The sequence below is a fragment of the Cervus elaphus genome, chromosome X (assembly GCF_910594005.1).
Source record: "Cervus elaphus chromosome X, mCerEla1.1, whole genome shotgun sequence".
NCBI classification, from domain to species: domain Eukaryota; kingdom Metazoa; phylum Chordata; class Mammalia; order Artiodactyla; family Cervidae; genus Cervus; species Cervus elaphus.
Window position 1 is genome coordinate 54,429,310 of NC_057848.1, and position 26,191 is coordinate 54,455,500.

General features: G+C 39.8%; 1 protein-coding gene across 1 annotated transcript in view; it reads left to right on the plus strand.

The window, feature by feature from the left end:
• Positions 1-549: 549 nt before the first annotated feature.
• The window catches only part of STK26 (serine/threonine kinase 26), a 67,968-nt gene continuing 42,326 nt past the window's right edge, over positions 550-26,191 (plus strand). Inside the window, exons 1-2 of the mRNA XM_043895221.1 lie at positions 550-1,056; positions 1,159-1,309. Of these exons, the coding sequence (XP_043751156.1) occupies positions 1,268-1,309 (42 nt within the window). The 5' untranslated portion in view covers positions 550-1,056; positions 1,159-1,267. The remainder of the gene's footprint in view (positions 1,057-1,158; positions 1,310-26,191) is intronic.

Genomic DNA, 26,191 nt, shown 5'->3' on the forward strand with positions numbered 1-26,191 from the left:
CATTTTAAACTGGCACTTGTGGTTTCCCAAAGGTGCCTTCCTAATGAGATGACTGCAACTGCTATTATTATTTTTAACCTCATTACTGTTAGGTTACTCTCCGAAGAGCCTGCCTCCCTGCTGGAGTGGAACTTCAAATGGGGTGGAGGCAGGGACTTGCCGAAACCACTGCCGTGGATGCTGAGTTCAATAATGCGTCCTGCGAATGACCCAATCTCATTTCCCAGGCCTCTATTTCCTCATTCATTTTTCTGCCGAGGTGCCATCTGTTTTCCAGCTCCCGTCTCTCTTACACGTGCTTGTGATGAGGAGAAGCCCCAGTCTGGTCGCCCTCCCCCACAACCCCCCAACTGGTAGCCCAAGAGGTAGGGGTAACCCCAGTTCTAAGGCACCTGAAGCCTGTCGGGGGGCGGGGAACCCGGAAAGAGGAGAGCGGCCACGGCCCCCGCCCAGCGGGGACACTGAACTGAGGGAGAGAGCGGGGGTCCGCCGACTCGGCTCTCTGCGCCCCCGCCCTCGACCACGTCGAGGACTCGAGAAGGAATTCCGACACCCGCCAAGTTTCAACTCAACCCTTCTCCGAGGCTGCGCCGCCCGTGCCCTCGCGCGCCTGCCTGCAACGTGGCCGCGTCCGGGACGCCCTCGGACCCCGCGGGTCACCGGACTCTTCCCTTCTCTCTCCAGGCCGGGCCGTGCTGCACGCCCCCCAGTCCCCGAGTTCTCCTCTCCGTGGGCCAGGAGAGCCTCCGCCTTCCCGGGCTCCCGGAGCCCCAGCCGAGCCCCTTCGCAGCGCGGAGCCCTAGCTCCCCTGACACCGCCCGGCGGCGGGGCGGGGGCAGGGCCAGCGGCGGAACCGCCCCCAACCGCCTCCCCGGCCCGGCGAGCGGGCGGGTGGCTGGGGCGCCTCCACCTCCTCTTCCTAAAGCGGCGAGGCGCAGACGAGCGGCATCACTGGAGCCCAGGTCCCGGCCACTGCCACACACGGCGCCCGGCGCTCAGGAGCAACAGCAGCGGCAGCGGAGGCGGCGGCCAGAGCGGCGGGCGGGCGCCGGAAAGGTAGACTGAGTCCCGGGGAGCCTCGCGGCGGACCGCCCCCCTCCCGGCCCCGGGCCGCGCGCGCCCCCCGCCCCGTCAGCCCACTCGTGTGTGTCCTTCCAGGCCCCAGTCGAAGAGCCTGAGCGGGCCGCCGACCTACCCCCGGAGGAGGAGCCAGTCGGAACCCGAGGCGCCGCCGCCGCAGCCGCCGCGCGGAGCCGCTTTCGCCTTCATGGCCCACTCACCGGTGGCGGTCCAAGTGCCAGGGATGCAGGTGAGGACGCCCGGGCCGCCCCCGCCGGCCACGTGACTGCCCGGGAGCCCCGGGCGCGCTCCGCGCTGGGCGCCGGCGACGAGCGGCGGCCCGGGGCTCCCCCGAGCGAAGCCGGGCCGGGCGCTCCGGCCAGGTGACCCGGGCGGAGAGCTCTCGGTGTTTCCCGGCGTGTAAGCTAGGCGGTGCAGGGCGCCGGCCGGGCGCGGAGGCACTGGGGCGCGCGGCTTGGTGGGGATGCCGGGGGCTGGGGGGGGCGCTAAAACAGGCGGGGGCGGGACACCTGCGCCGGCTGAGCTGGTGCGCTTGGGGGTGGGAATGGAAGCACTTCACTTGGGAGAGATGGAGGTGTTTCGGAATTGGTGGGGTAAAACGCAAGTGGTGCTTACACACACACACTCACACACACACACACACACGACACAAGTTGGGGCGGAGCAAGACAAGGGGGTGTCGGTGGTGGCGGCTTTGAATTGGGCTCTTCCTGTGTGCATAGAGCAAAGAGCGAGGTGACTTTTTTCCCCTTTTGGGGCTGCTGCTTCGGGGCCAAGTTGTGTCTCGCTCCCCCCACCGGGCCCAGCCCGCAGTGGGGTGTGAGAAATACAGGGTCCTAAGTTAGAGCAGCGGAGGTGATGACGCTCCCGCCCCCGCCCCCTGCCTTTCCCACCGGAGGGCTGTGGCAGTGTGGTCGTTGCAAAGCTTTTTGTCCTGGACGACAAGATATTACGGCCTGGGACCTAACTTTTACCTTTTACATCTGACCAGCTCTCCCCCCTTACATTTTCATTTTATTAAAGAAGAAACAAGCTATGTCCACAAACTTTCTACGTTGTTAAGTTTTTAAATCGGTGCATTTCAAGCTATCTACTCTTATCCAAGTTGAGTAGCTTTTAAACATTCACGTTTTATTTTTTTTTTATTCCTTTGCTAGACAGCCTAAACACCCCCACTTATGAACAGGTAAAAGACTAGAAACACTTAAGCCTCATTATCTTCTAAAAATGTGAAAGCAATTATCTTCTAAAAATGTGAAAGCAAACGTTTTCTAAGTTCAGAAAAAATGTTTAGTAAATAGCTTATGTTGCTAGTAGAAATCAAAGCGCCATGGATTGGGGCCTCAATTTACTAAATAATGCATGGAATTCATCTTTAAAAAAAACAGTTGGTCATATTTGATGCATGATCACACGAAAAAAGTGATTTTTAAAATGCTTCCCCCCTCCCCAAGGACTGTTTGTATCGGACATATATCTAACCTAGGACTCCTGTGCGTCCTAAGCACCAGGCCTTTCAGTTAAATATAGGACAAGTCTGGGTTGAGTCCCAGGAAATCGATGTGTAGTTAATAAAAAAAAAAAAAAAGAAAGAAAAGGAAGCAAAAGGGAAATTCGAGACATTAGGGCCTTTTAAAAGGTTAATCCATTCAAGCTTTACAAAATGCCTCAAACTTCCTTCTTCTCACGCCACCCCCTCCTTCCCCCCAGCCACTGCCCCTCACCCCATTCATTCAGTTCTGCCTTTGATTATATCCAGAGAATTAGTAGTTTGCCTTATCAACTACAGTGTTGCTCTGTCTGATGTGGAAGAAAGTGGGAAGACTTTCCCACCGTGCTCTCCTTTCCGTCGGGGAGTAGAGCAGTCCGCGTGTGAAGTTCGTCTCGGAGTGGCTCAGTACTCCTCGTTCCTTTGTGTGCACGCGCTGCGTGCGTGCGTGCGTGTGCAGAGTGAGCAGCTCCCGATCAAGTTTGATTTTGGGCAACCCTGCGTGTTGAGGAGAAAATGGTTTCTGGTCCTTATTTCATTTGTCTTGACTTTATTTGATTTATATGGTTTCTGGTCCTTATTTGATTTGTCTTTATTTGATTTACATGCTTTAGGAACTCCTGCCTGTTCAGTATTTCTTCTGGCTCCTTGCTTTGTTTCATTATCTGAGTTCCCTATCTTTTGAATTTTTAAATTTTTTTAAATCTTCATTAAGGTGGGTTAGAATGTGAGTCTCATATTTTAAATGATAAATTCTGCCTTTCACTTTATGCCTACCCGAAGTTGTGATGACTTGGGGAAGGGCAGTCATCTCATAATTAGCAAAGAAGGGAGGAATAGTTGTCACTGTCTCTGTCTGAATGAAATGGTAAATTCTTACCTTCTTATTTCCATGCTCTCTGTAGATGTGGTTCTTAAGCATTTGGGTCAACAAAAAAGTTTTCCACAGTTAAAATTGTGGGGTATCCTAAAAACAAATTTGATGATTTGCCGCATGACTCTTGTGCCTAGACTACTGTGACTATTCTTTTGTTTAAAAGTGGTGAAGATGAGATGCAGGAATATATCACGAGCTTGTAAACTTTTCCTCGAGTTTTCTGCAAGAGTTAGGAGCAACTTTTAGATCTTCACAGTAGTGAGAAAACTTGAGTTAGCCATGTGTTCCTGAAATTAATGTATAGTATTTCCACAAATCAGGGTGAAGTGGTCAACCGGCCAGTAACTTTTTAACAGTTTATTTTAGGGAATTATGAAGATTGATGGAAAAATGATTTTTCCAGAGATAAAAACAAAATTACTTTATCCGCAGTGTTTTTCTCCCCCTGAGGAGAGACGTGAAGTCGAGCTACCTGTTCTATCACTTAAGATTTCCAGCATTCCTGAAAACAAAGAAATTTCTGTTGCCTCTAGTTTAAAATAGAAAAGAAACTTGGAGTGACGAAAGAAAACCCAGGATTTGGTTCAGTTAAAACCCTTCCTTATGAATTAGTTATTCAGACTCGTATTGTTGATATTTCTTAATATTGTGGTAATGAAATTTTTACCATATTACACCAAATGTGAAGGATATGAATTTTTTGATGCTTAATTTGTGCTTACTTTAGTATATCACTAAAGGAATTTTCCATTCCAGGAGCTGAACTCTTGAAAAAATATTTAAAGCACAACTTAAACAAAATAAACCAATAAACCTGTTTCTTTCCACTCAAATATTTACTCTTTAATGATTTAAAACATGTTTTTTCTTTGAAGTTCACAGTTGTAAATCATACTTAAGTTTAAGATATTTCCCCTTAGAAACTGCATGAGTATTTATGAAGACAAGTGTTCTAAATTGGGTGTTAAATCTTTCATAAAGTGTGGGTGAGAGAATGAAGTGAAATGTTGAATTAGAGTACTAAGTGTTATTATATTATGCCTCTTGTGAAAGAATTTTTTTAAACTTCCTGCTAAAGAATTTAAACATTAGCCTTCATGTATCTTTAAATATGATCAAGGTGGTACAGTTTTTAAATAGTTGTTCTTTGAGATCTGAGATGGAAATGAAGGGTAAGGCTTAATGAACACGTTATTGAAGACGTTTATCCAAGAGGTGGAAGACTTTTCCTGGCATTGGTAAACCTAGTTACTGGGTTCTGGGAAGAATACAGAAGTATACTACATAATGTCTGCCCTTAAAGATCTTAAAATGTTGTTGGGGAATTAAATCTAGTACATAAAACATGAAATAATGCAAAATCTATGATAATTACTCTGTAATAGAGGTTTTTGACTGGAAGAGTCGAAGTCTTGCCCCCAAAAGATTGTTAGGGTCCATATTTGAAGGGTATTTTCAAGCAGGGAAATACCCTGAGCAAGTGTGTGTATGCACACAATCTTGGTTCATGGGATAAAATCACTTGGATTATGATGAGGAATTGCAGTAGAGAAATAGTAGGGGGTGAGATTAGAAGACTTGATTGGGTCCAGATTGTGGCAGTTCTTGAATGCTGGGGAAGGGTTTGGCCTTCTGACTAGCCACTATTGCTAAGTAAGGAAGGCTTAATGAACAAAGTTATATATAGGACGAGAAATCTTAAGATTGGATGAGTGGATGAAGTGGAGGATTGAGAGACTTCAGGTAGTTTGATCAGCTGAGGCTACTTCAATGAGGCAGTCATATCTGTACAGATGCAATGGACCTTGCATTGACATTGCCTTCCATATGCCTTGTACTATGAGGTAGAAAATATAATCACTAGACTTTAAATTAGTCAGTTACAGAAGAAAGCATCGAAGCCATTGTGATGTTGAATATGGGGAACTAGGACAATTATGATACATCCAAAAAAAGCTGGAAAGTCAGGGAGAAGAGCCAGATCTGGTAGAATATTAATGATTTCTGTTGTAGGCTTGAGAAGTTTGAGGTAACAGCGGGATGACCAAAATGTAGAGCTGTATGTCTGTTACCTTGACTGTGGTGATGGTTTCAAAGGTGTATGTATATGTGCAAACACATCAAATTGTATACATTAAGTATGTACAATTTTTTGTATGTCAGCATGCCTCAGTAAAGCCAGTTTTAAAAATGTCCAGTGAGTACTTGAAGAGATAGATCTGGAGCTTTAGTCATTCATAAGACATTTACTGAGCATTTACTTTTGGCCGATTTCTTTACTTGAAACTGAAGGATGAGCCAGGAAGGAGGGAGAGGACATAATGTCAGCATGTTGGAGTGAGGGCCCTCATGAGGCAGGAAGCTAAGGTGGAGGATTGGCTTGTAAGAAAAGGAATGGTGACTTAAGATGCATGCGGGGATGAGAAAATGCGTCGGGATCAGGAAGGAGTTAACTGGGGATGGGGGAGGAATTCTTTATTTAACTCTCCTCATGAAACCTAAATTGGAGAAGGAATTCAGCTTGGTGTCAGAATCTAGTATGGAGATTCTTACCTTCCTTCCACCTTCTGAAGGGACTAATCAGCTTTGTAATTTGAGATAGAAAGAGGTAGAAAGCAGTGCTTGCACTAATACGTAAAGCCAAACCTTTGTCCTGGTTGGTAGGTGATTGATACAGAGATGTTGAATATGTTGCTGATGCTGGGAGAAGACCAGCTGAATCAGAATGATCAAAGACAGTTCTTAGCTGGGAGAGTTGGAGGTAGTTGCAAGGTATGGGGTAAGCAAGCTAGGGGCTGAACAGTGAGTAAACAGGAATTGCTCATGGTAGGACATGTGCCTCGAACACTAGGAGGGTCTAAAAATGGCACAAGAGGACAAAGGTCCATCATGTACCTCCGTTGCCTGAGTCATAGCAAATAAGAGAATATAATTTAGCTGGTACCTAGAAACCATTGAATATTGTCATACTGTGTTTTTTTTTATTCTGCCTTTCATTTATTCAGTGACCTTGAGCACATCATCTACAAAATGGGGAATAATAAAAGCTGTGTTTCCTTTGCCTCAATGAGATGTTATTAGGATGAATTAACTATCATCTGTGGAGTATATTTTGAACTCCTTCATCAAAGGTGTTATGATGTATATGGGCAGTTCATTCTGCAAAACAATGCTAGACTAATCACATGAAAACACTGTCATTATCTCTCCTCACTCCTGCTTGGAAACCTGTGTTTTCCTACTGAAATCCAGTCTCCCACCCCCACCCCAAAACACCCACACAAATACTACAACCACCAGACCTGAAGTCTTCTGCTCAGCTTTGCAGATTTCCTGTTATCTGGCTCCTCTCTACAGATCTATACTTAGTTATTTCTACTCCCCAACAAGAAATCTGTTTTGTTCTACCATGCCAGTTATAATTCCATAATCAGACCCTACCTGATTTTCAAGGTCTCCATCTTACTTTCTCCATGAACTTTCTCTGAACATTCCAGACTACAATAATCACTCCCATTTTCCAGCACCTATTATATCCCTTGTCAGTAGCAGACAGTCCAGTCCTTGGTTTATATACTGCCTTAGGTTTTTCCTAATTAGATATGTTATACTTGTCTCTCAAACTAGGTTGTAAATTTCTTAAAGGCAGGGACCATCTATTTTACTTCTCTTTTACATTAGGTATGAATTATGTGTAAAAGTGTTGGTTAGTGAGTACAGTACATATAGACTAGAAGTTTCTGACTTTTTCCATTCTGTTTTTGTAAATATATTGTGTGATGCTTGAATTCTTGTAGATCGGGAAGGCTAATTTATGTGTGCACACTGAAGACATTTTCTACTTACTAAAATGCATTATACATGATCGGTCTAACAAAATATACTGGTAACTAATCAGCTGTCCACACACTGAAACTCTTATTCTCATCTTCCAAGACCTTTGAGAGAAAGAGCAGCCCTCATTGCTCTCCTAGTAACTAGGGCTGATTTCAGACAAATTTTTGTCTTTGAGAAAAATAACCTTTTGTCCCTTGCCTGTGTTCCCCCCCCAAAAAAATACAAACAAATAAATAAAACCTCTTTACTTCTCTGTCCCAGCTGTCATATTAGAAAGAATCTGATACATTTCACTAATAGTGAGGTGTCTTTGATTAATGGCTCACTGTGTGACCTCTCCCATGGATGTTGTCCCTCCCGCAAATCCCATATAATTCAAGCAGATCTTCTGAAATGCACATTCAGAGAAGCCAGGAGACCTAGGGCCAAGCAGATCCCATCCTTCTCCTCTGTTCCTGCTTGTCTCTCACCATCACCTCTCCCCAAGAATAGAGTTGTACTCCCTGTCAGCCTCTTCTGGACTCATTCCAGCATATCTGACAGCGACCCACTGAGCTTTCTTTTCCCTTCATTTATCATATGGTCATGGAGTAGAATGACCCACATCCTAAAATACCAGATTAGCCATTGGTACAACAGCTTTGGATATTCTAGCAAAATATGAACAAAACCGTGGTTCTCCCTTCCTGGGGACTAGAGTAAACAAAATTGTAGACAGCTTAGGTCTACAAGTTAAAAATATTCTAATTATCTTTTTTTAAATGTCCCCCTTTTCCTTTGTGATCAAGTAATTTCATGAATGCACTGCTGAGGAAATCCAAGGCACTGTGTTTTTATCTTTTTCTCATGGAAAACATTTACAGAAAAAAACCTTTTCAATGTTTCGTAAGATCCTTGTAACAAGAGATAGTGTTCTTAGTGGTATTTTCCCCCTCTCCCCCTTTCACTTTTTTTTTTAAAGTGAGGAAAGATCTGTAAAACCTTATCAATTTAAAATGCGAAGGACTGAAAAATTTGTTTATTACAGAACAATGGTGTGTGTAGCTGAAGAATAACAGTTGCTTTGAATCATAGAAATTGCCTACTGGATTTGAAATCCATGCCACAGTAGATATGTTAGGGAATTTCTAAGCACACTAGTGAATTACTCTACCAGATTTCAGTAGAGTCTGGTAACACAATCCAAGGAGTGAATTTTTGGCAGGTGGAGGAAAGACTTCAAGGACATCTAGATGCATCCAGATTTTTCTTTGAAAATGCATTTTTGCGTAGCTCTGTGAGTGCCTTTTTACCCCCCTCCCCCAACTTTCCATTAAACCATTGGCTTTGGGACATATCACTTTACAGTATGTTATATTAAGCTAGGATTTAACTGCTTGCTGTACTATAGTATAAATAACACAGCAGTGGGTGGTGGAGAAGGGATGGGCAACATAGATAATCAGGTGGGGCATAAGTTGGTTTTAATGCAAGAAAAGTTGGGGCAGCTGAGCCAGTAGAAACCATGAGGTCATAATTTCTTCCCAGAACCTAGTTCATGATTATTGTTGCCCCCTAGGGCTGGAAAAGTTTCTGGACCCCCTGGTCACAATTTCCTGTTGCCTGTCTTAACTTCAAGTAGAAACATAAAAGAAACCAATCAGCAAAGCGTGCACACACACTACAAAGTGTAGGGATAGAAAATAGAACTTTGACCTCTTGTGGTTAAGGGGGTTATAGTCAGTGAGTCTAGCGGCCTCGGGGAAAGAAGCGTACTTCAACTGTGTGCTTTTTAAGTGCTTCTGACCCCATGAGAAGAACAATTAGCAAATTCATTATTTAGGGTCCTGTTTGTTTCTGTAGCCTTATCTCAGATCCTCTGTCTGAACTTTGCTCTGAACCTTCCGATGTGCTCCTCTGTCAGTTCATGGTAATATAGTAGACTTCCCAAGTTGGATACTGGTGATCCAGGTTTAATGTTTTTACACGCTTAGTCTTCATGAAACACCAAGGGGTGATTTAAGCTGGAAAATTATTAGCCGCAAAGTTTGGAAGGCCTATGTAATGTAGGACATAGTGCTTGATACCTATCTCTGAGACACACAAAGTGTAAAGAAGTCAAGAAGTTTATCCCGTAACTTAAAAGATTAGACATCTGCACATTTAAAGATCTAACAATGAAGAGCGATAGTCAGTCATATAGTCATAGTGTTAGTTGCTCGGTCATGTCCCACTCTTTGTGACCCCATGGATTATAGCCTGCCGGGCTCCTCTGTCCTTGGAATTCTCCAGGCAGTAGTTATGAATCCCAAATGAGATAGAAATGGACATAGTAGCGCTCCAAGGAATATCAAATTAAGGAAGGGAACTATCATTTCTACAGCGCCTTTATGCTAGGCACATGTGTTTTTGCCACTGCACTACATTGCTTCTAGGCAAAGCAGCCCTGAACAGACCCTTAAAGCAGAGTGGGAGACTGGCAGGAGAACAGGCATAAAGGGGCACATACAAAGTTCCTTCTATAACAGAGGTTGCCATGAACTATGTCAAGACCAAATTATGAAAGGCTTTGAATGCCAGAGGGCTTCCCTGGTTCAACTGGTAAAGAATCCACCTGCAGTGTGGGAGACCTTAGTTCGATCCCTGGGATGGGAAGATCCCCTGGAAAAGGGAAGGGCTACCCACTCCAGTGTTCTGGCCTGGAGAATTCCATGGGGTCGCAAAGAATTGGACATGACTGAGCAACTTTCACTTTCTTTGAATGCCTGACTGAGCCAGTTATTTTTAACTCAATCTTCAACAAGGTGTTCTTTTTTTTTTTTTTTCTAATCAAGAAAGTGAATTGAACAAGGCAGTGGTTTATTGTTTGGTTTTGGAAGATTAGGCTTGTAACCTAACAGGCTGGGCTGGAGAAAGGCTAGATATAACAAGTGGATATTGTAATAGCATAGGCTTTAGTTGTTCAGGGTGTGATCTAGGGCAGTGATGGTCAAGCTTGAGCATGTAGCAGAACTACCTGGAGGCTTTTTAAAACACAGATTGCCAGGCCCCAGCTCCAGTGTTCCTGATTCAAGTAGGTCTGCAGTGGCCACGAGTTTGCATTTCTAATGAGATCCCAGCTGCTCTGCTGGTCTGGAGACCACTCTGAGTACCACTCAAGGAAGACTGCCAGACCTTGGTGATTGATTGGACATGGCAAGGGGGAAAACATGACAGTAAAGACGCAAAGATATGGCTGAGTGTGGGAGAAAATGGGTTTATTTTTAAAACTGTTGAATTTGTAGCACTGGCCACACAACCAAGCAGAAGCAAGTAGTAACAGGTTAGTTTAGGAATGAAGAGGATGATGCAAAGTGCTACCTGGAGAGAGAGAGAGAGTAGATGAAATTGTGAGAAATCAAAATAACATGATTTTCAGTCATCTTTCCAAGAAGCTGAACTCAATTTTGTATTAATTTTTATAGCTTCCAAAATCTCACTGTCACCCATCACTTCTGTGTCCCTTGATCCAGGTAGGTTTGACAGTTCAGTAAATGCTCTTACCTTCAAATGTAAGCACTTCTCTTAAGTACATGAAATCTATTTATGCTTATACTTGTGAAAATGCAAATTGGCTAAAGAGAAATAAAATGCCACTTTCCTAAATGCCAGTAAGTGGCACTATTTACCCCAAAGATAGACATTTAAAAAACTTTTTCCAATTTTTATACACCTCATCATTTTTTTTTGTACAGAACTCCTTTCCCTCACTCTGTATTATCCACCCCCCACCCCACCTCCCCCCCAAAAAAAAACCTGGAAATATTAACTCTGAGCTGCTATTATGTCAAAAATACCCATTCAGTCATCACATTCCAAAGCCAACTTGTGTTTACATATGGAAATTCTTGGAGGGGAGAGGAAGTTACTTCAGAATCATTAAGGAAATATCAAACCACTTCCTAAATGGCCTTTCTGACTCCATCTTCTACCCTCTAAAATATTCTCTATACCTGTCAGATTAATCTATTACCATCTGCCAACAGGTATCCTGCAGGAAAGCCAAGAGCTCAGTTTAAACAAAGGATTAAGTAAGTAAGTATTAGTTGCTCAGTTGTGCCTGACTCTTTGCGACCCTATGGACTGCAGCCCACCAGGTTCCTCTGTCCATGAGATTTTCCAGGCAAGGATACTGGAGTGGGTTGTCGTTTCCTTCTCCAGGGGATCTTCCCAACCCAGGGATCGAACCCAGGTCTCCTGCACTGCAGGCAGATTCTTTACTGACTGAGCTACAAACAAAGGATTAGAACTGAAAATAAGAGATGCAAATGAGCCTATTTAATGAGTTTGCCAACACCAAACAATGTGAGCAAACTTGATCCCCCACTTCATTCACCAGCTTTGGACCTAAGTCAGTTTTCAATATCTAAAATGAACATACAACCAACCAAACCAAAATTATCCTTGAGAATCAAAGATTTGACACCAATGAGGATGTTCAAAAACGTGTAGAAATGAGCCTTTAAACAAACACATTTTAGGTGATGTTTAGTTACCATTAAAATAAGTTCCTTAAGGGCTGTCTCCCCCTTTAAGGAATATAATTTGTTTGAGTTTAAAATTCTAGGTGTACCTTATTCCTCACATCTCTTATGGGGTAGCTGTTTCTTTTCCAGGATACTTAATTACTTTTGTGATCCATTTTTCATTACTCTGGATGGTAAATTATGTTTTTATTGGGAAAAATCTGTGGGGGCCATGTGTATATGCACATGCATTGTATATCACACGTGGAGTATATTCTGTGTTTGAAAAATCTTCAAAATCTGTTCAAGAAAATAAGGTTCAACTTTGGCCAGTCATCTGTACCAATTTTAGACATAACTATTTAAATAGAAAAGTGCATTATCAAAATAAAAATGAGTAAAAGGATGGTCACTAAGTTCAAGAAGCAGAAAATTATGATTTGGCAATGTCATGTAAGATGGTCTGCATATAAAAGAAATTCAGTAAAATTGATGTAAAATGTATGTACTCAGTAGAAATTACAGTATCCATGGAGTTGCTAAGTATTTTTATTATATAGAAAATATATAGAATTCTTTATCACCTTTAAAAAGATTTATAAAAATAATACATATGTCTATATGTACCTATGTCTACACACACAACAGGGTTACCAGGATGTTACACATGTTGCAGTTTTATCATGACTAGTTCTTTTTGCTGCATTTAATATTTAAACTATTAATGTTCTTAAAGAAAATGGACTCACAGCGGTCTGTTCCGTACAGGAAACAGATCATGGTAAACAACTTTTAATGAAATTTAGTACCAATGTTAATCTGTTTTAGTGAATTAGAATTGAATTGAACATTACATAGGATGGTATTATCAAGATTCTCAATTCTCTGCTTAATTTCCCCCATAGAATAGGCTTGCAAAGAATCATTGCATCAAAGGAACTGCTTTTGATAAGTATAAATCTGTTTGCCTGTTAGTAAAATCAGAGGCATGTGAGTAGTATACAAATAACTTCTGGTTAACAGGAACTTGTGATCATTGTCTAAGCTCTTATTTTGAAGTTATAATTGTTATGGTACTTTACACTAGATTTTAGGATGATAGGGAATGGAGGGGATAGGGCATTGAATTCTGTTTCAGTGACAAAATCTTGTATAGGAGAGCTGCTTTAAAAAAAAAAACTATTTATCTCTTCATGAAAATGGTGACTGTCACTGAAAGATCTTTTTTTTTGGTTCTCTGTCACAGGCTTTCCAAAGGGCACATAAAATGAAAACGTGGGATTTGACTAGTTAAATAATGAATCAATTTTGAGGTTTTAGCATAGGTGACACCTCCGTCGTCGTCTTTTTGGACTGTGATTTCTGGTAATAGCAAGTAAAAAAAACTATTAGCGCTGTTGCTATGGATCTTCTATCTGCTGAGGTTCAGGCATCGTTTTGGAAGCTGCAGTGTAAACCCTGCTTAGGGAAGGTAGAATTTCATAATGCCAGAGGATTACTGCTGCCTCATGAGCAAACAGAAAATGTAGGTGAGGGAAAAGGTGTTGGACTCTGGAAGAAGAGAAACAGTATTTCCTAGGAAGGGAAAAAGTAGTCTTTTGCTTTAAAGATTGAGAATTCTCTCTATATTTTTTTAGAATGGGAAATTTCTCTACTTTCTGCAGAGAGGAGAAAAAGCTATCAGAAAAGGAAATTGGGGAGGTAATAGTAATTCATTTCTTTCTTGTTGCTTATGAGTTCTGTGATAAAAAGTTACATTTACATAATTGATTTGTTATGGCAAGAAATGTAAAGAGTCTTTTGGTTGGGAGAAAGCTTGTGAAAGACCAGGGGAAAGAGCTGACATCATAGGGATGGTGGTTTCAGCTGCTTTTCTGTTTAAGATGTGCAATTTTGGTGACGTGCGTACTGGGCCAATAAATTGTTTCTAGACACTTTGGAGTAATTTTGGGTGGCCTTTTCCCACCTCTGAAGGCAAAATGAATACTTTTCATTAACAAGGAAAAGTGCTAGATTATCAGTGGATTCTGTTTGACTAATTTGGGCTGTTATTTGGGGATGGGGGAGGGGAGGCTGAAGAGAAGAAACCTTTCTTTCCAATGACTGGAATTGATATTATTGTTACTTCTCCAGTGGGTTCTGACCTTAAAATTCTCCCTTAGGGAATGATTAAAACAGTTTTTGGGGGAGCATTTCAAGGCTGTGTAGCATCTCAGATTTACTTTAAAATAAGTTTGCCTAATGACTTTTTAGCACCAGTTGATTTATGTCTTGGCTGAGAGATTTCTAGAGAAGCATGTAGCCATTACTTTTTTCTGAGAAGACTTATGGGCACCAAATGCTGCGTTACTGTTGCCTTTTAACTCTCCAATAACTTAAAAGGTATAAATGTCTTCATACTTAAAAAACAAAACAAAAACATTCTATTCTGCCCAGAGATTGCAGGCCCCTCCCCACGTTCAGGTTGGAGACAGCTTTCTCTTGTTGTCCATCCACGTGCCTGGGTGTTTTGGGAGATTCCATCTGTATGAATAGAAGCATTTTGATATGATTACTTCTGGGTGTTATTTTTTAATAGTGCATCATACCATCAGAGTGTAGGTATGATCCTGATTGAAAGAGCAAGCATAGTTGTAGATGATTTTTTTAAAAGCCCTTTAGCTCAAAAGATGATCCATATATTGTGAAAGGATATTCTTACTTAATATGGCCACGTGATATCAGAGCTTGAGAATTTAATTCCTTTTTTTCTAGTAGGACACGAAATTGTTTTCTAACTACTAGAATGAAGAGTATGGTATGTTCTGTTCCTTTATAGCATGAGATAATGCCTGCATGCATCTCTTCAAATGTAAAACTGTGAGCCTTGTGGATTCTGCTCAGGAGTCTGGACTAGGTTATTATTTATAAAAGATATGAGATCGTGTATTCAATCCAAGAAAATTCTGAATTGGATGTAATTAATGTTCTACTGAGGCAACTAATGTGTAGTTACTTTTGTACTATGTGTAATTAAATTTGTAAGAGGTAGCAAGTGGGGCTATAATGTTTGACTTCTGTTTTGTACAAAATGAAGTTTCCTTGAAATTGTGGATTTTTCACTCTCCCTTGTAAATATTTTTGAATGCCTGTATTTTTTAAGCAATAATAATGATCACCTTCTTCCAGTAGTGTTTTCAGAGTTTTGTTAATCTAATGCAACCTTTCTGCATTGGGACTGTCATTCTGAACCATAAAACAGAGACAATGATATGAGCGAATGTTTTCTCAATTCTGCCAAGAAGGACACAACTCGAACCATCCTAGATGCACTAGAGAGGAGTTTATTTATTACACACAGTAGATTTGGTAGAGCAACAGTTGTAAACTATAGCCAAGGGCCAAATCCTGAGTGCAGTCTGTTTGTGTGTAGGCTGAAGGCTAAAAAATATTCTTTTTTTGCATTTTTAAAGAGTTCTTTAAAAAGAATATGTGACAGAGATCACAGACTGTACCTAGCCCACAAAACCTTAAGATATTTACAACATGGTCCTTTATAGAAAAAGTTTGCCAAACCCTGTCTTAGGGCATGGAACCTCATTGAGAATTGCTGGAAGGAAGCAATTTATAGTACTTTCTCTGGGATTAGGGATACAGTAAGATATTAGGAAAGTTTCTCTTTGTTGAGGTAACTGACTTGTATATTGGTCCCATTACTATAATGCTTAATTCAAGGAAGGACTCCAGATCATAGTAAATAGGGAGATGTGTTCTTGTTTTCTAGACAAAAATTATATTTAATAGTTGAATGATGTGGAAAGTTGTGTTGGAAACAATAATTAATAATAAATTATGTATGTGTATATACAAATATATTTTAGTGTTTTTCTTAGTTTCTACAAGAAATACAAGTGAATTTTAAAGGACTATAAGGGAAGGCATTGATTGCTTTTATCACTAATTTAAATTAAGGGGCTATATCTATTAGAGAAGGAAAGTGAATAGAGAGTGTTAAGTGTCAGATATAATCACATTTGTTTCCTCCTTGTACTGAATAAGTGTCTTCACCCTACAATTAACATCTCAGGTACCTTGTCAGTAGTAAGAAGAATAGTACTTAATCAAAAATGCATTCAAATTATTAGATCATAGCATATGAAATAATCAGGCTGCACCAAGTGCCACTTAACTACTTGATTTAGTGGGGGAGGTGCCATCAGCCATAAAACATATTGGTAAATCACAAAATTACCAAGGGAGAAAAAGACCAGCAGGCATTCTTTGTAATTTGTTGCTGATTTCCTTTATCCCTGTATTCAGTTAATCGTGAAGTTCTAAGCAGTGTTTTTTTCTTGGAAAATGTCAGATATCATCCCTTCTTTTATCAAGCCATCCTGGCCTCTTGTCACTAAGTACACTTGAGGCAGTGTGCAGACATAATGGAACTACCTGAAACACAGACTTTATGTTTTTACTCATCTGCTGAATGCGTTCCGTAGCTCACTGCTAACCTGCTCAGAAATTCCCAGGATGGGTGAGTCAAACGAGGTTGCTGAGATGATCAGGAACGGCTTCAACTGGGTGGCTGAGCTTGCTTTAAGACTGGATGGCAAGAAGGGAAAGAAAGGAAGGAAATGAAATTAGACAAGACAAGAAAAGACAAAGGAACTTCTAAGGCTGTGTTTTTCAAAATCTTTATGGGTCCTTTTGGGGTGGGCGGTGAAGATTTGTTTGGTGAATGGTACTTTATCTCTGGTTAGGGCTGTAAAATGATAGGGTACAAGTCAGCTCAAGTTGTAGATCACAGATCTTTTTGGGTAGCGTACTGTTCAAAGCATTTTAATTACTTTGAATTGCTCATCAAGCTTATTTTGGCTATGGCAATTCAAAAACTAATTAAGGAATGTTGCCATTTGTCTCCATCCTGACGTTACTTGTTTGTCATTGCCCTCCCCACCCCATCCCCAGCTAAAAAACTCTCATTATAAAATAATAAAGACAAGTATTTTGTAAAGATCACTTTCAGTTCTAAAATCCTGTGATCCTCTAAAGTTCCTAAAAAGATCACATAGTGTATTTTTTTGGAGGAAAAAAAATCTGATTTTGTACATGTATGCAGATTTCATACATGTATTCAGATTTCATACTGGATGCTGATTATCTTTGTTGGAGAATTACAGTTTTGTTGATTGCAAAATGAACAGGACCATATGTTTCAACTAATAAAATATATTATCCTTGCCATAGTGGTATGGAGAATATGTAAACAGCCTTATATTTATAGTAGTATTTCTTAAAAATTAAAAAATTCAACTCATATTAGTAGATATCTCTTGATTTCAGTAGCATTTACCCCTTTACTTGAAAATTATTTTTTCTAATATTGTGCTTTGGTAACATGAATAGATTTCAGTAACGTCAACACAGATCAATGGGGATTAAAAACTGACTGGTCAATCTGTACCTTTAGGGGTAGGGATTAGAACATTCACAAATGCTGTTGACAGTGGGGCAGGATAGAGGTTGGGTTGAGAAACTTTAGTTCAGGGAAAGCTGATTAACTTTGAGAAGATACTAATTTATAACAAAAAGAAGACGAGTTCTCTCAGCTGAAATTCTTTGGGAAAATGGAAATATGGCAACATGTAGGGCTTTATTTTTTTGTTTTTTCCAAATAAGCTGGTACTTCCTATACAGAGGAAAGGGAATAATGATAATAAAATCATGATCAGTGAGGATGTTGAAATCTAGCCCCTGTTTTGTTAATGTAACAAATTTGGTGATGCAAGGTGATTTCTTATATATGTTGAGTGTATCATGGTGCGAGGCACAGGGCTCACTTTTATGCTCATTTATGGTAGTTTGACCTTCTCTGGTGGCTCAGACAGTAAAGAATCTGCAATGCAGGAGAAAGTGAAAGTGTTAGTCACTCAGTCATGTCCGACTCTTTGTAATCCCATGGACTGTATAGCCCGCCAGGCTCTTCTGTCCCTGGAATTCTCCAGGCAAGAACACTGGAGTGGGTTGCCATGTGTTCCACCAGGGGATCTTCCTGACCCAGGGATTGAACCTGTATCTCCTGCATTGCACACAAATTCTTTACCCTCTGAGCCCCCAGGGAGCAATGCAGGATCCCCGGGTTCAGTCCCTGGATTGGGACGATCCCCTGGAGAAGGGAATGGCTACATACTCCAGTTTTCTTGCATGGAGAATTTCCATGGACAGAAGGGCTTGGCAGGCTAACAGTCCATGAACTGCAAAGAGTCAGACATGACTGAGTGAATGTCACTTTTTTCTTAGCTTAGGTTTTCAGGTATAACTGTTACACCCATACATCCAAATTTACTTAGTTTTGAGTGTATTCCTATTTATTAATGCACTGCTACAATTATTTTAAAGAAGTAGATGGGACATAAAAAACAATAAACATGTTTCTTTTAGCCATGCACCCACCTCCCCCCCCCCCACACACAAACACACACCATGATATTTTTCACTTTGGGGAAATGAAAAGTGGGAAATGAATTGTTGAAAAACTGGAGACCGTTCTTTTAGAGTATTCTATAATGTCCTCTCTGGTCCATTCATAGGGTTTGACAAGATTAAAATTGTTTGCTATTGACACCAGCATGCCATTGGTATCATTTTCTTGGGATCAAAGAATGTTAAAGCCAGTAGGACCCAAGAGATAAATTTCCTTAGCCCTAAGATTCCGCTGGGTAACTCCTTGCAAATACTATTTGATTAAATTCGTTCAAAATATAGGTTTGATTAAAGAGAGAAATGTTGGAGGGAAATTATACTGCAGCCACTTTCTCATTAAGAATGAAAAGGTAAGTCTATGTAAAATTACACTTTTTCAATCAGTGTTAATTTTCTAAAAGAACTCATGGTATTAATAATTTAGTGCTGTGCTTACAAGCTTCAAACCTATTGATTTTAATTGGAGTTCTGCATCAAGAAGGAAGATAGACAGTGAGCAAATCAATTTTATTTTAATCCAATGCATTTTAATAAGTGTGTTGAAGATTCACCATAACATTATCCATGATAGTTCGATATTTGCTCTAAGGGGCCTCTACCTTAGATTCTATCCCAAAGTGTTTATTTCTGAAAGTGCTAGAATGACATCCTTTAATTTTGCCTCCAGTATGGATAGCATAAAATGAGGCTCTCAGTGTTCATCATGTTAAAGTGCCCTGTGCGGATTTGATTAAATAATGCCCTGTTTTATCATTTATATATTAGCAGAATCTTTGTCTTCTTTTCACTGTATGGCCTGGTCCCCCTTTCCAAATGAATATTTTATAGTTAGAGCTTGTTATCAATCCCAGAGCATATTTATATAACATACTGTCTATTCAGTAATAATCTCTTTAGTTTTAATCTTAATGCTTATGGTTAAACCTGATCCTTGATTGAATTGTGCATTTCTTTCTATATGTGTTCAGCCCAACTAAATTAAAAGCAGTGTTCAGCAAAATGAGTCACAGACTGTGGCTCTTTGAGGCCTCTAATCTTTACATTAGTGTATGATATCATGCGAGACTCTCCAGGACAGACAGTAGTCCTGTGACTGCGTTTGATAGTGATTACAGATGTGCTTCCAGAATCAGATTTGCATATGCCACTGGTATGCATCCTTTTGTGTATGGTTCCTGACAACTTTTCTTTGAGTACAGTTCCATATTATTTTAAGAATTGCTTTTTTTTTGCTACCCAAAGAGCTCCCCAGTAGAAAGGAAAAAACTCAAAAAGTTGTAACTTTGCAAAGTTTTTGTCATGTCAATCACATGTGGGAATAGGAATTGACTTACAGTCTCGTACCTGCTTTAATATCCTTCAGTTGAGTAAATGTAATCTTCTTGTGCTAAAAGTCAGAAATCAAATACAAATGGGAGGATAACTTCCTGCCAAAGATTTCATCAGAGGAGGGCCCCCAGGTAAGCACCCTGAAAACATCCAAGAGCTTCAGTATACAAAATACTCTTCTGGGTGCTGTGAGGGCACCTGGTGCTTAGTGAGACAGAGCACCATCCTTCATGTGCTTACTCATTAGAAAATAGAAAGGTCATGGCAATGAAAGAGAATGCAAAGATAATGAAATGCTGCTGTTGGCGGCTGAAGCAAAGGGCTGTGGGAGGGCGGACAGTGAGACAGTTGATTCGGTTTGGGTGATCAGATTCCCCTGGGGAGTTTGGAATGTAGTTTGCTGTTTGTTTGTTTGTTTTAATTAGAGATTCAGATATCCAGAGGAGAGGTTAGGGTATTGTTGACTGTGAAAATGGCATGGCTCAAAGGCTCAAATGTTAGAAAGTATTAATAGAATTGTTCCCCTTTGGGCATTTACTTTTGTTGGATGTTCTAATTCTGTGTATGGGCAGATATAAATAATTTCATTAGTTTCTGTATGCTTCTTTACTTTGTGAATAAACTTACAATGAAAAGAGAGGAAGACTAATATAACCTTAGGTCCTGTATGAGCTGAACTCCTGGTTCCCCTTGACTTCCTCGGAGCAGTCACTCATGTATAATGGGGCACTAGTGTGAGGGGGCGGGAGGTCAGTCTGGAGAGTAGTTCACTCTGCTACTCTTTGTCCATCCATCCTTGGCTTCTGAGCCTGCTTCATTATAGTATCAGAGTGTTGGAATTTGAATGCAGCCTACTAGTAATTCTGAATTTCCTGCTGCCACAATGGGATAGTTTATACTTTCAGTTGAGTATATTACTGTAGAATTGGCCATGTGGCCAATGCTAGTTCATCCCTTACTTTAATGATTGCTTCAAAAGTAGAGTTTGGGAGACTTTCCTGGTGTTTCAGTGGTAAAGAATCTGCCTGCTAATACAGGGGACGTGTGTTCGATCCCTGGTCGGGGAACTAAAATTCCACATGCCAGGGGGCAACTAAGCCTGTATGCCACATCTACAGAGCTCGCGCTGTAGAGCCCATATGCCGCAACTACTGAAGCCCACGTGCCTAGAGCCCTTGCTCCATAACAAGAGAAGCTACTGCAGTGAGGAGCCCAAGCACCACAATAGAGAGTAGCCTCTGCTCTCTGCAACTAGAGAAAGCCTTCACACAGCAACGAAGACCCAGCACAGCAGAGAATAAATAAATAGTAAATAAATAAAATTAAGATTTGTTTTTAAAAAAATTAGAGTTGGGATCTGTAAGTGATAGAAGAGGGGAACAAAGGGATTTGGCTTCTAGAACGTCACTAATTTAGTGTCAGAACAGTAGGGACTTACCGATCACTGGGCCCACCTCTCTCTCATTATACAGATGGTGAAGCTGACATTTAATTGCCGATTTCTTGTAATTTCTGGGGTAAGCACAATTATGCCAATTTTGCCTGACCTCTCTGCTCTTTACCTCTGTAATACTTCTAAGAAATCAGATCTTTTTTCCCTTAGAATGGCTGTAACATCAGAGAGAAATGAGCTAAATGATACAGTGGAATCTGCATCCAGCATTTATTATGATGACAGCCTTGACTTTTGGTTATTGAAAGAAGAATGTGATTGTTTGCAGGATGTTTCCTTCCCTTTACCTATGGATGTAGTTAAAGATTTAGGGAACTTCCACTCCCACAGAGCTAGTAAAAAAAAGACAAGATTAGTTATTTCCTTTAATTTAAGAGGTCTTAGATCCAAAGATGATTTACCTGGCTGAACAAAATAATCTGACATTTCCACTCTCAATTAAAATAATAAGAATTTAAAGGTCTGGGAAATGGAGCTAATAAATGTGCTGCTTGTTATGCCTTTGTTTCTTACTTGAGGATTTATAGGATGGGGGAAGTTATAATTAAATTTCTTCTCATTCTTTCTGTAGTTCAGTTTTCTTAAGAAAAATGTGGCATGTGGTAAAGTGACAATAGAATCAAAGAAATGTTTCATTCTTCTTTACTCAATATAAATTGAACTGTCTTACAAACAGATGTAAAGAACTGCATTCTTCAAATCCCAAAATGTGTCCCACTTACTTCATTGTTCTTTTCCTCTGATCTGAGCTTGGGTGAAAAGAAGAATGCAAGTTAGGAGGCAGAGGAAGCTCTTCTCTTATCCTCTCTTGAGTAGGAGGAATTAAGATGAAGGAATATTATCAATTATGCTTTTGTTCTTAAAGATGAAGTAGACTCAAAATTATTAATCAGAAGAAACTCCTCAAACTGCTATGTTATTCATACAGTTGTGTCAAAATCTTTTGTAATAATTTTAACAAAGTTATCCTTTACTAAAATATTTGCATTCCAAGTATTTTCACTAATGAGGTACACTTAAAAGTAAGAACAATAAAATAAAGGGAAGATGAAAAAGTACTTATAAATTTAACTTTATTTCTGCCTTATGAACATATTTTTCTTGTTGCTGTGCACAGTATGGCTGAAAGTTTAAATTGTTGCCTTAAGAGTACAAAATAATACTGTGTGAGACTTTTGACTTTGTGCTTTGCTATTAAGACCAGGACTGCCTTGTTGCTACCTCATCCATCTCAAAACTGCCTTTTAAGTGGGTGACTAAAGACAGGAACTCAACTGTGAGCATATAAAATGTGGTCTGATGACCACAAGGAAGCCCAGTTTTAACTATATCTCTGACTACATTTCAATTGTCATTATATATACATAAAATTGAACAATTTTACTTCTAGTTTATGTTGCAAAAGCAGGTTATAATTACCTTTGAAAGATGTGAATATTCCATAAAAGTAGGTTAACTAAAAACTTTCTCCCTTAATCACTTATGTATTTTGAGTTCTCACAAATATGGAAATACAAACTCAAATGACTGACCACCTTAAGAGATTTGACTTCAAGCCCAATTCTTCATGTTCAATTTGAAACATATACAGACATACTTAATTTTTTATCTTAGTTCTGATTCTGTTATATGCAAAATGTAGTGAAGCTTAATATTTTACTTCAGAAATATAAATCACAGAGGTCTCAAGAATTCCATAAAATTTTATCAGGTACTTGTAATATGAACCTGAGATAAGATAGAGAAGTACTCTGCTAACATCACATTCTTCAGAAATTAAGAAAAATTTATGAGGAGCTTGTTTTATCCTTCTCATTATTAAAATAATCTGAGTACTCACATGGTCATTTGAACAATTCTATGCCTGTATAAAACCTAGCACAAAAGTATTGTCTTTATTCTTAGATAATTTCATCAATTTGAGGGTCTCACACACTGAACAGAGCTGAAAACCATAATGCTAATGGTTACTGAAGTCTACAATAAATCACTGATAAAGCTGGAATTGGAGTTGTTGGCTTCCAGACATTGGGTCCTCTGGGAATCATGGTATGGCATACCATCGCTACCTTGCCTCCCACACTTTAAAGGCTAGTTACTGACTTGGGAAAAAAATGGGCCAGAAAGTCAAGATTACATATGAGACACATCTCTGTAAGATTGTAATATGAACTGTTTGGTAATTGTGCATATATACAGAGATCAATCAGTTGCACAGTGGTTCAGACCTTTTAAGAAGTCTTGTCTCAAATAGGAAAGTTCTATTTTAAGATTTTCAAATTCTTTTAAGATTAAAATGTTTTTTTTCAAATTCTTTGAATGTAGGGAAATTTCTACGCAGATATTGGATAGTTGTGTGATCTGTGCATGATGGAAAAAAATATTTGGTTTTATAGCCAAAGAGTAGAGTTTAGGTTACAAATTAATCCAAGCTGTAGTGAAAGCACCTTATACTTAAGAATCAGGGGACTTGACTTCAAGTTTGAGCTTTGCCACTACTTAATTGCCGTATGTCACTGAACAATATATAACCTCACTAGACTACAGTTTTTCTCCCTGTAAAAATATGTTTTGAATCACTCTAAATTCCTTTTATCTTGCTAAATTCTTTCCTTGCCAAATTCCTGTTCATCCCAGAGACTCTATAATTCTTTTAATTCCAGAATTTGTTTCCTTTTTTAACCTCTCCCTATGTCTACCATTGTGACTTCCCAGGTGGTGCTAGTGATAAAGAACCCATCTGCCAATGCAGGAGACATAAGAGACACGGGTTCAACCCCTGTGTTGGGAAGATCCTCTGGAGAAGGAAATGCAACCCACTCCAGTATTCTTGGCTGGAAAATCGTATGGACAGACAGAGCCTGGTGGGCTACAGTCCGTGGGGTTGCAAAGAGTCGGACAGACTGAAAGTGACTTAACACAGTGCATGTCTACCATCATTTTGACATAAATGGCCTTAAATTTTGTATCTTCTGTTTGGTGGTATTAACCTAGGACACAGAAGGCATACAATAAATGCTTGTTGCTGATAGTGGTGATAAGGAGTTGCATTAAATGACCATTTCCTTCCAGCTCTGAAAGCCTGTGACTGTTATAGTTCTATCCAAAGAGAAGTCTATTGTGCTTAGGTCATTATAGCACTTAAAACAAATGATGTCCTGTGGTATTGAACTCAGGCAGTGCTAAGGGGTAGATGACTGTCGACTTTTAATCATTCTTTTTTTTCTTCTGGCAATATCTTTTTTATTTAAAAAAATTTTATAGAAGTATCATTGATTAACAATTTTGTGCCAATTTCTGCTGTACAGCGAAGTAACCCTGTCATACATATACATACATTCTTTATTTGTATTCTTTTCTGTTATAATTTATCACATAATATTGAATGTATTGAATAGTTCCCTGTGCTATACATTAGGAATTTATTGTTTATCTATTTTAAATGTAACAGTGACAATTTTTAAATGTGGTCAAAATAAACAAATTCTTGGTTAGGAAGCATACAACAAACTTTTGAAGCAGTGTTCATAGGGCAATTGAAAAATCTTAACATAATAGTAATAAAACAAATTGAATTTGAGGCTTTTGGAATCCCTAGAGAAAGACTTACATTTCTGTGCATTCTGTATTGTTAAACGACATGTAATAGTATAGACGTGAAAGTAATCCTGAAAAATATTTCCTCTTTAGCTTAGGAGAACTAATCTGAGCAAGTTAAAGAGTGTATCTACAGTTTTTAGTACACTGTTAATGTTTTTAGTTCCTCTCTGTGGTTCACTGCCCATTCCTTCTGGTTGTTACCACTTGAGAAGTTGAAGAGAGTAAGAGATACTCCTTTCTAAGCCTGAATAGCATTAGCACATTCTTTGCATAATTTCCTGTGTACCCCTCCTCATTAGTGAGTCACCGGTAAGCCTACACACAGATCTTTCTTTATAAAGTGCAAGAAGTATCTTATAGCCAAGAATACTCATAGTATGGATTTTACTAAGGTTGGGAGGCAAGTGCAAAACGTAGTTTGAGGTCAGCCTTGCTTACTGCTTGGTTTCTGAAGGTTCGTTCACCTGAACTCAGCCCTTCCTGGTCAAAACTTCAGAGAAATGTATCTTCATTTTCCTAAATCTATTATGTTTTCACTTTCAGTTCCAGACTGGAGGGCTCACGCAGCTACATCAGATTTAAAGAAACTAGATTCTTCAGCTTTGGTTCTTACCCACCTTTGGCTTTCCAGATCTTCATACTGCTAGAACTCCAAGACAAATTTTAATTCTGCCTGCAATTTTCTTGTTTCTTCTAATCACCTAACGTCCCCTGATGGTGTTCAGGGCACAGTAACCCCAAAATATAGCACCTTGACATGTTGAATATTTTAACGTGAAGGAGTCGCAGAAAGACTCCCCCTCCCCTGCTGCCTTAAAGATGGGGAGAGGACCTCTCAAACCTTCATTTGAGAGGTCCTCTCCCCATACCCAGATGGAAGGGGCATCTTTATCTCCAAAGACAATGGGGTGCCAAAAAGCATCGGAACAAACAGGTGTTGCTAAGTTTCCCACAGTTTGTTGTGTTGAGCACATACGCTTTGCCCAATCACTCTTTCCATGATGTTCCACTCTCCACTCTTTGTCAAACTTAGCATAAAACCACACAGGTTTAGCCATTTCTTTCAATCTTAGTTTCCTCATGGAGGTTAAAACTTATAAAATTACATTCATTTCTTCTGTTCATCTGTCTTAGTTTAATTTTTAAAGCTAGCCAGAGACCCTAACAGGACTGATAGAAATTTTTTTTTTTGCCCCTGCACCCCACTGCACTGTTTGTACCCATTTTCTATAAGCTACCTAGAACTAAACTTTTACTCTTTGTCAGTGTTGACTGTTGGTTCAAAACAGTCATCAATTAAATCTTAACTTATTGTGTATCCTACTATTACATAGACTGTACTGGGTACAAATTGTTCAAGAATACATACATAAGGAATATGGGATATGTTGCATGTGTTTTGCTGAACATTACATTTATAGTCTTATTTGAAGTGTCCTTCCTTAGAAGAAGTGTAACAGACTCAATTTTTAAAATATAGGTATGTATATATAAATACCAAAGATCTCTTGGTTTTATTTTAAGCTCCAAGTTGTCCACATTTAGTGTGCAGAGCTAGAAGAGCGCTATATGCTTGCCTG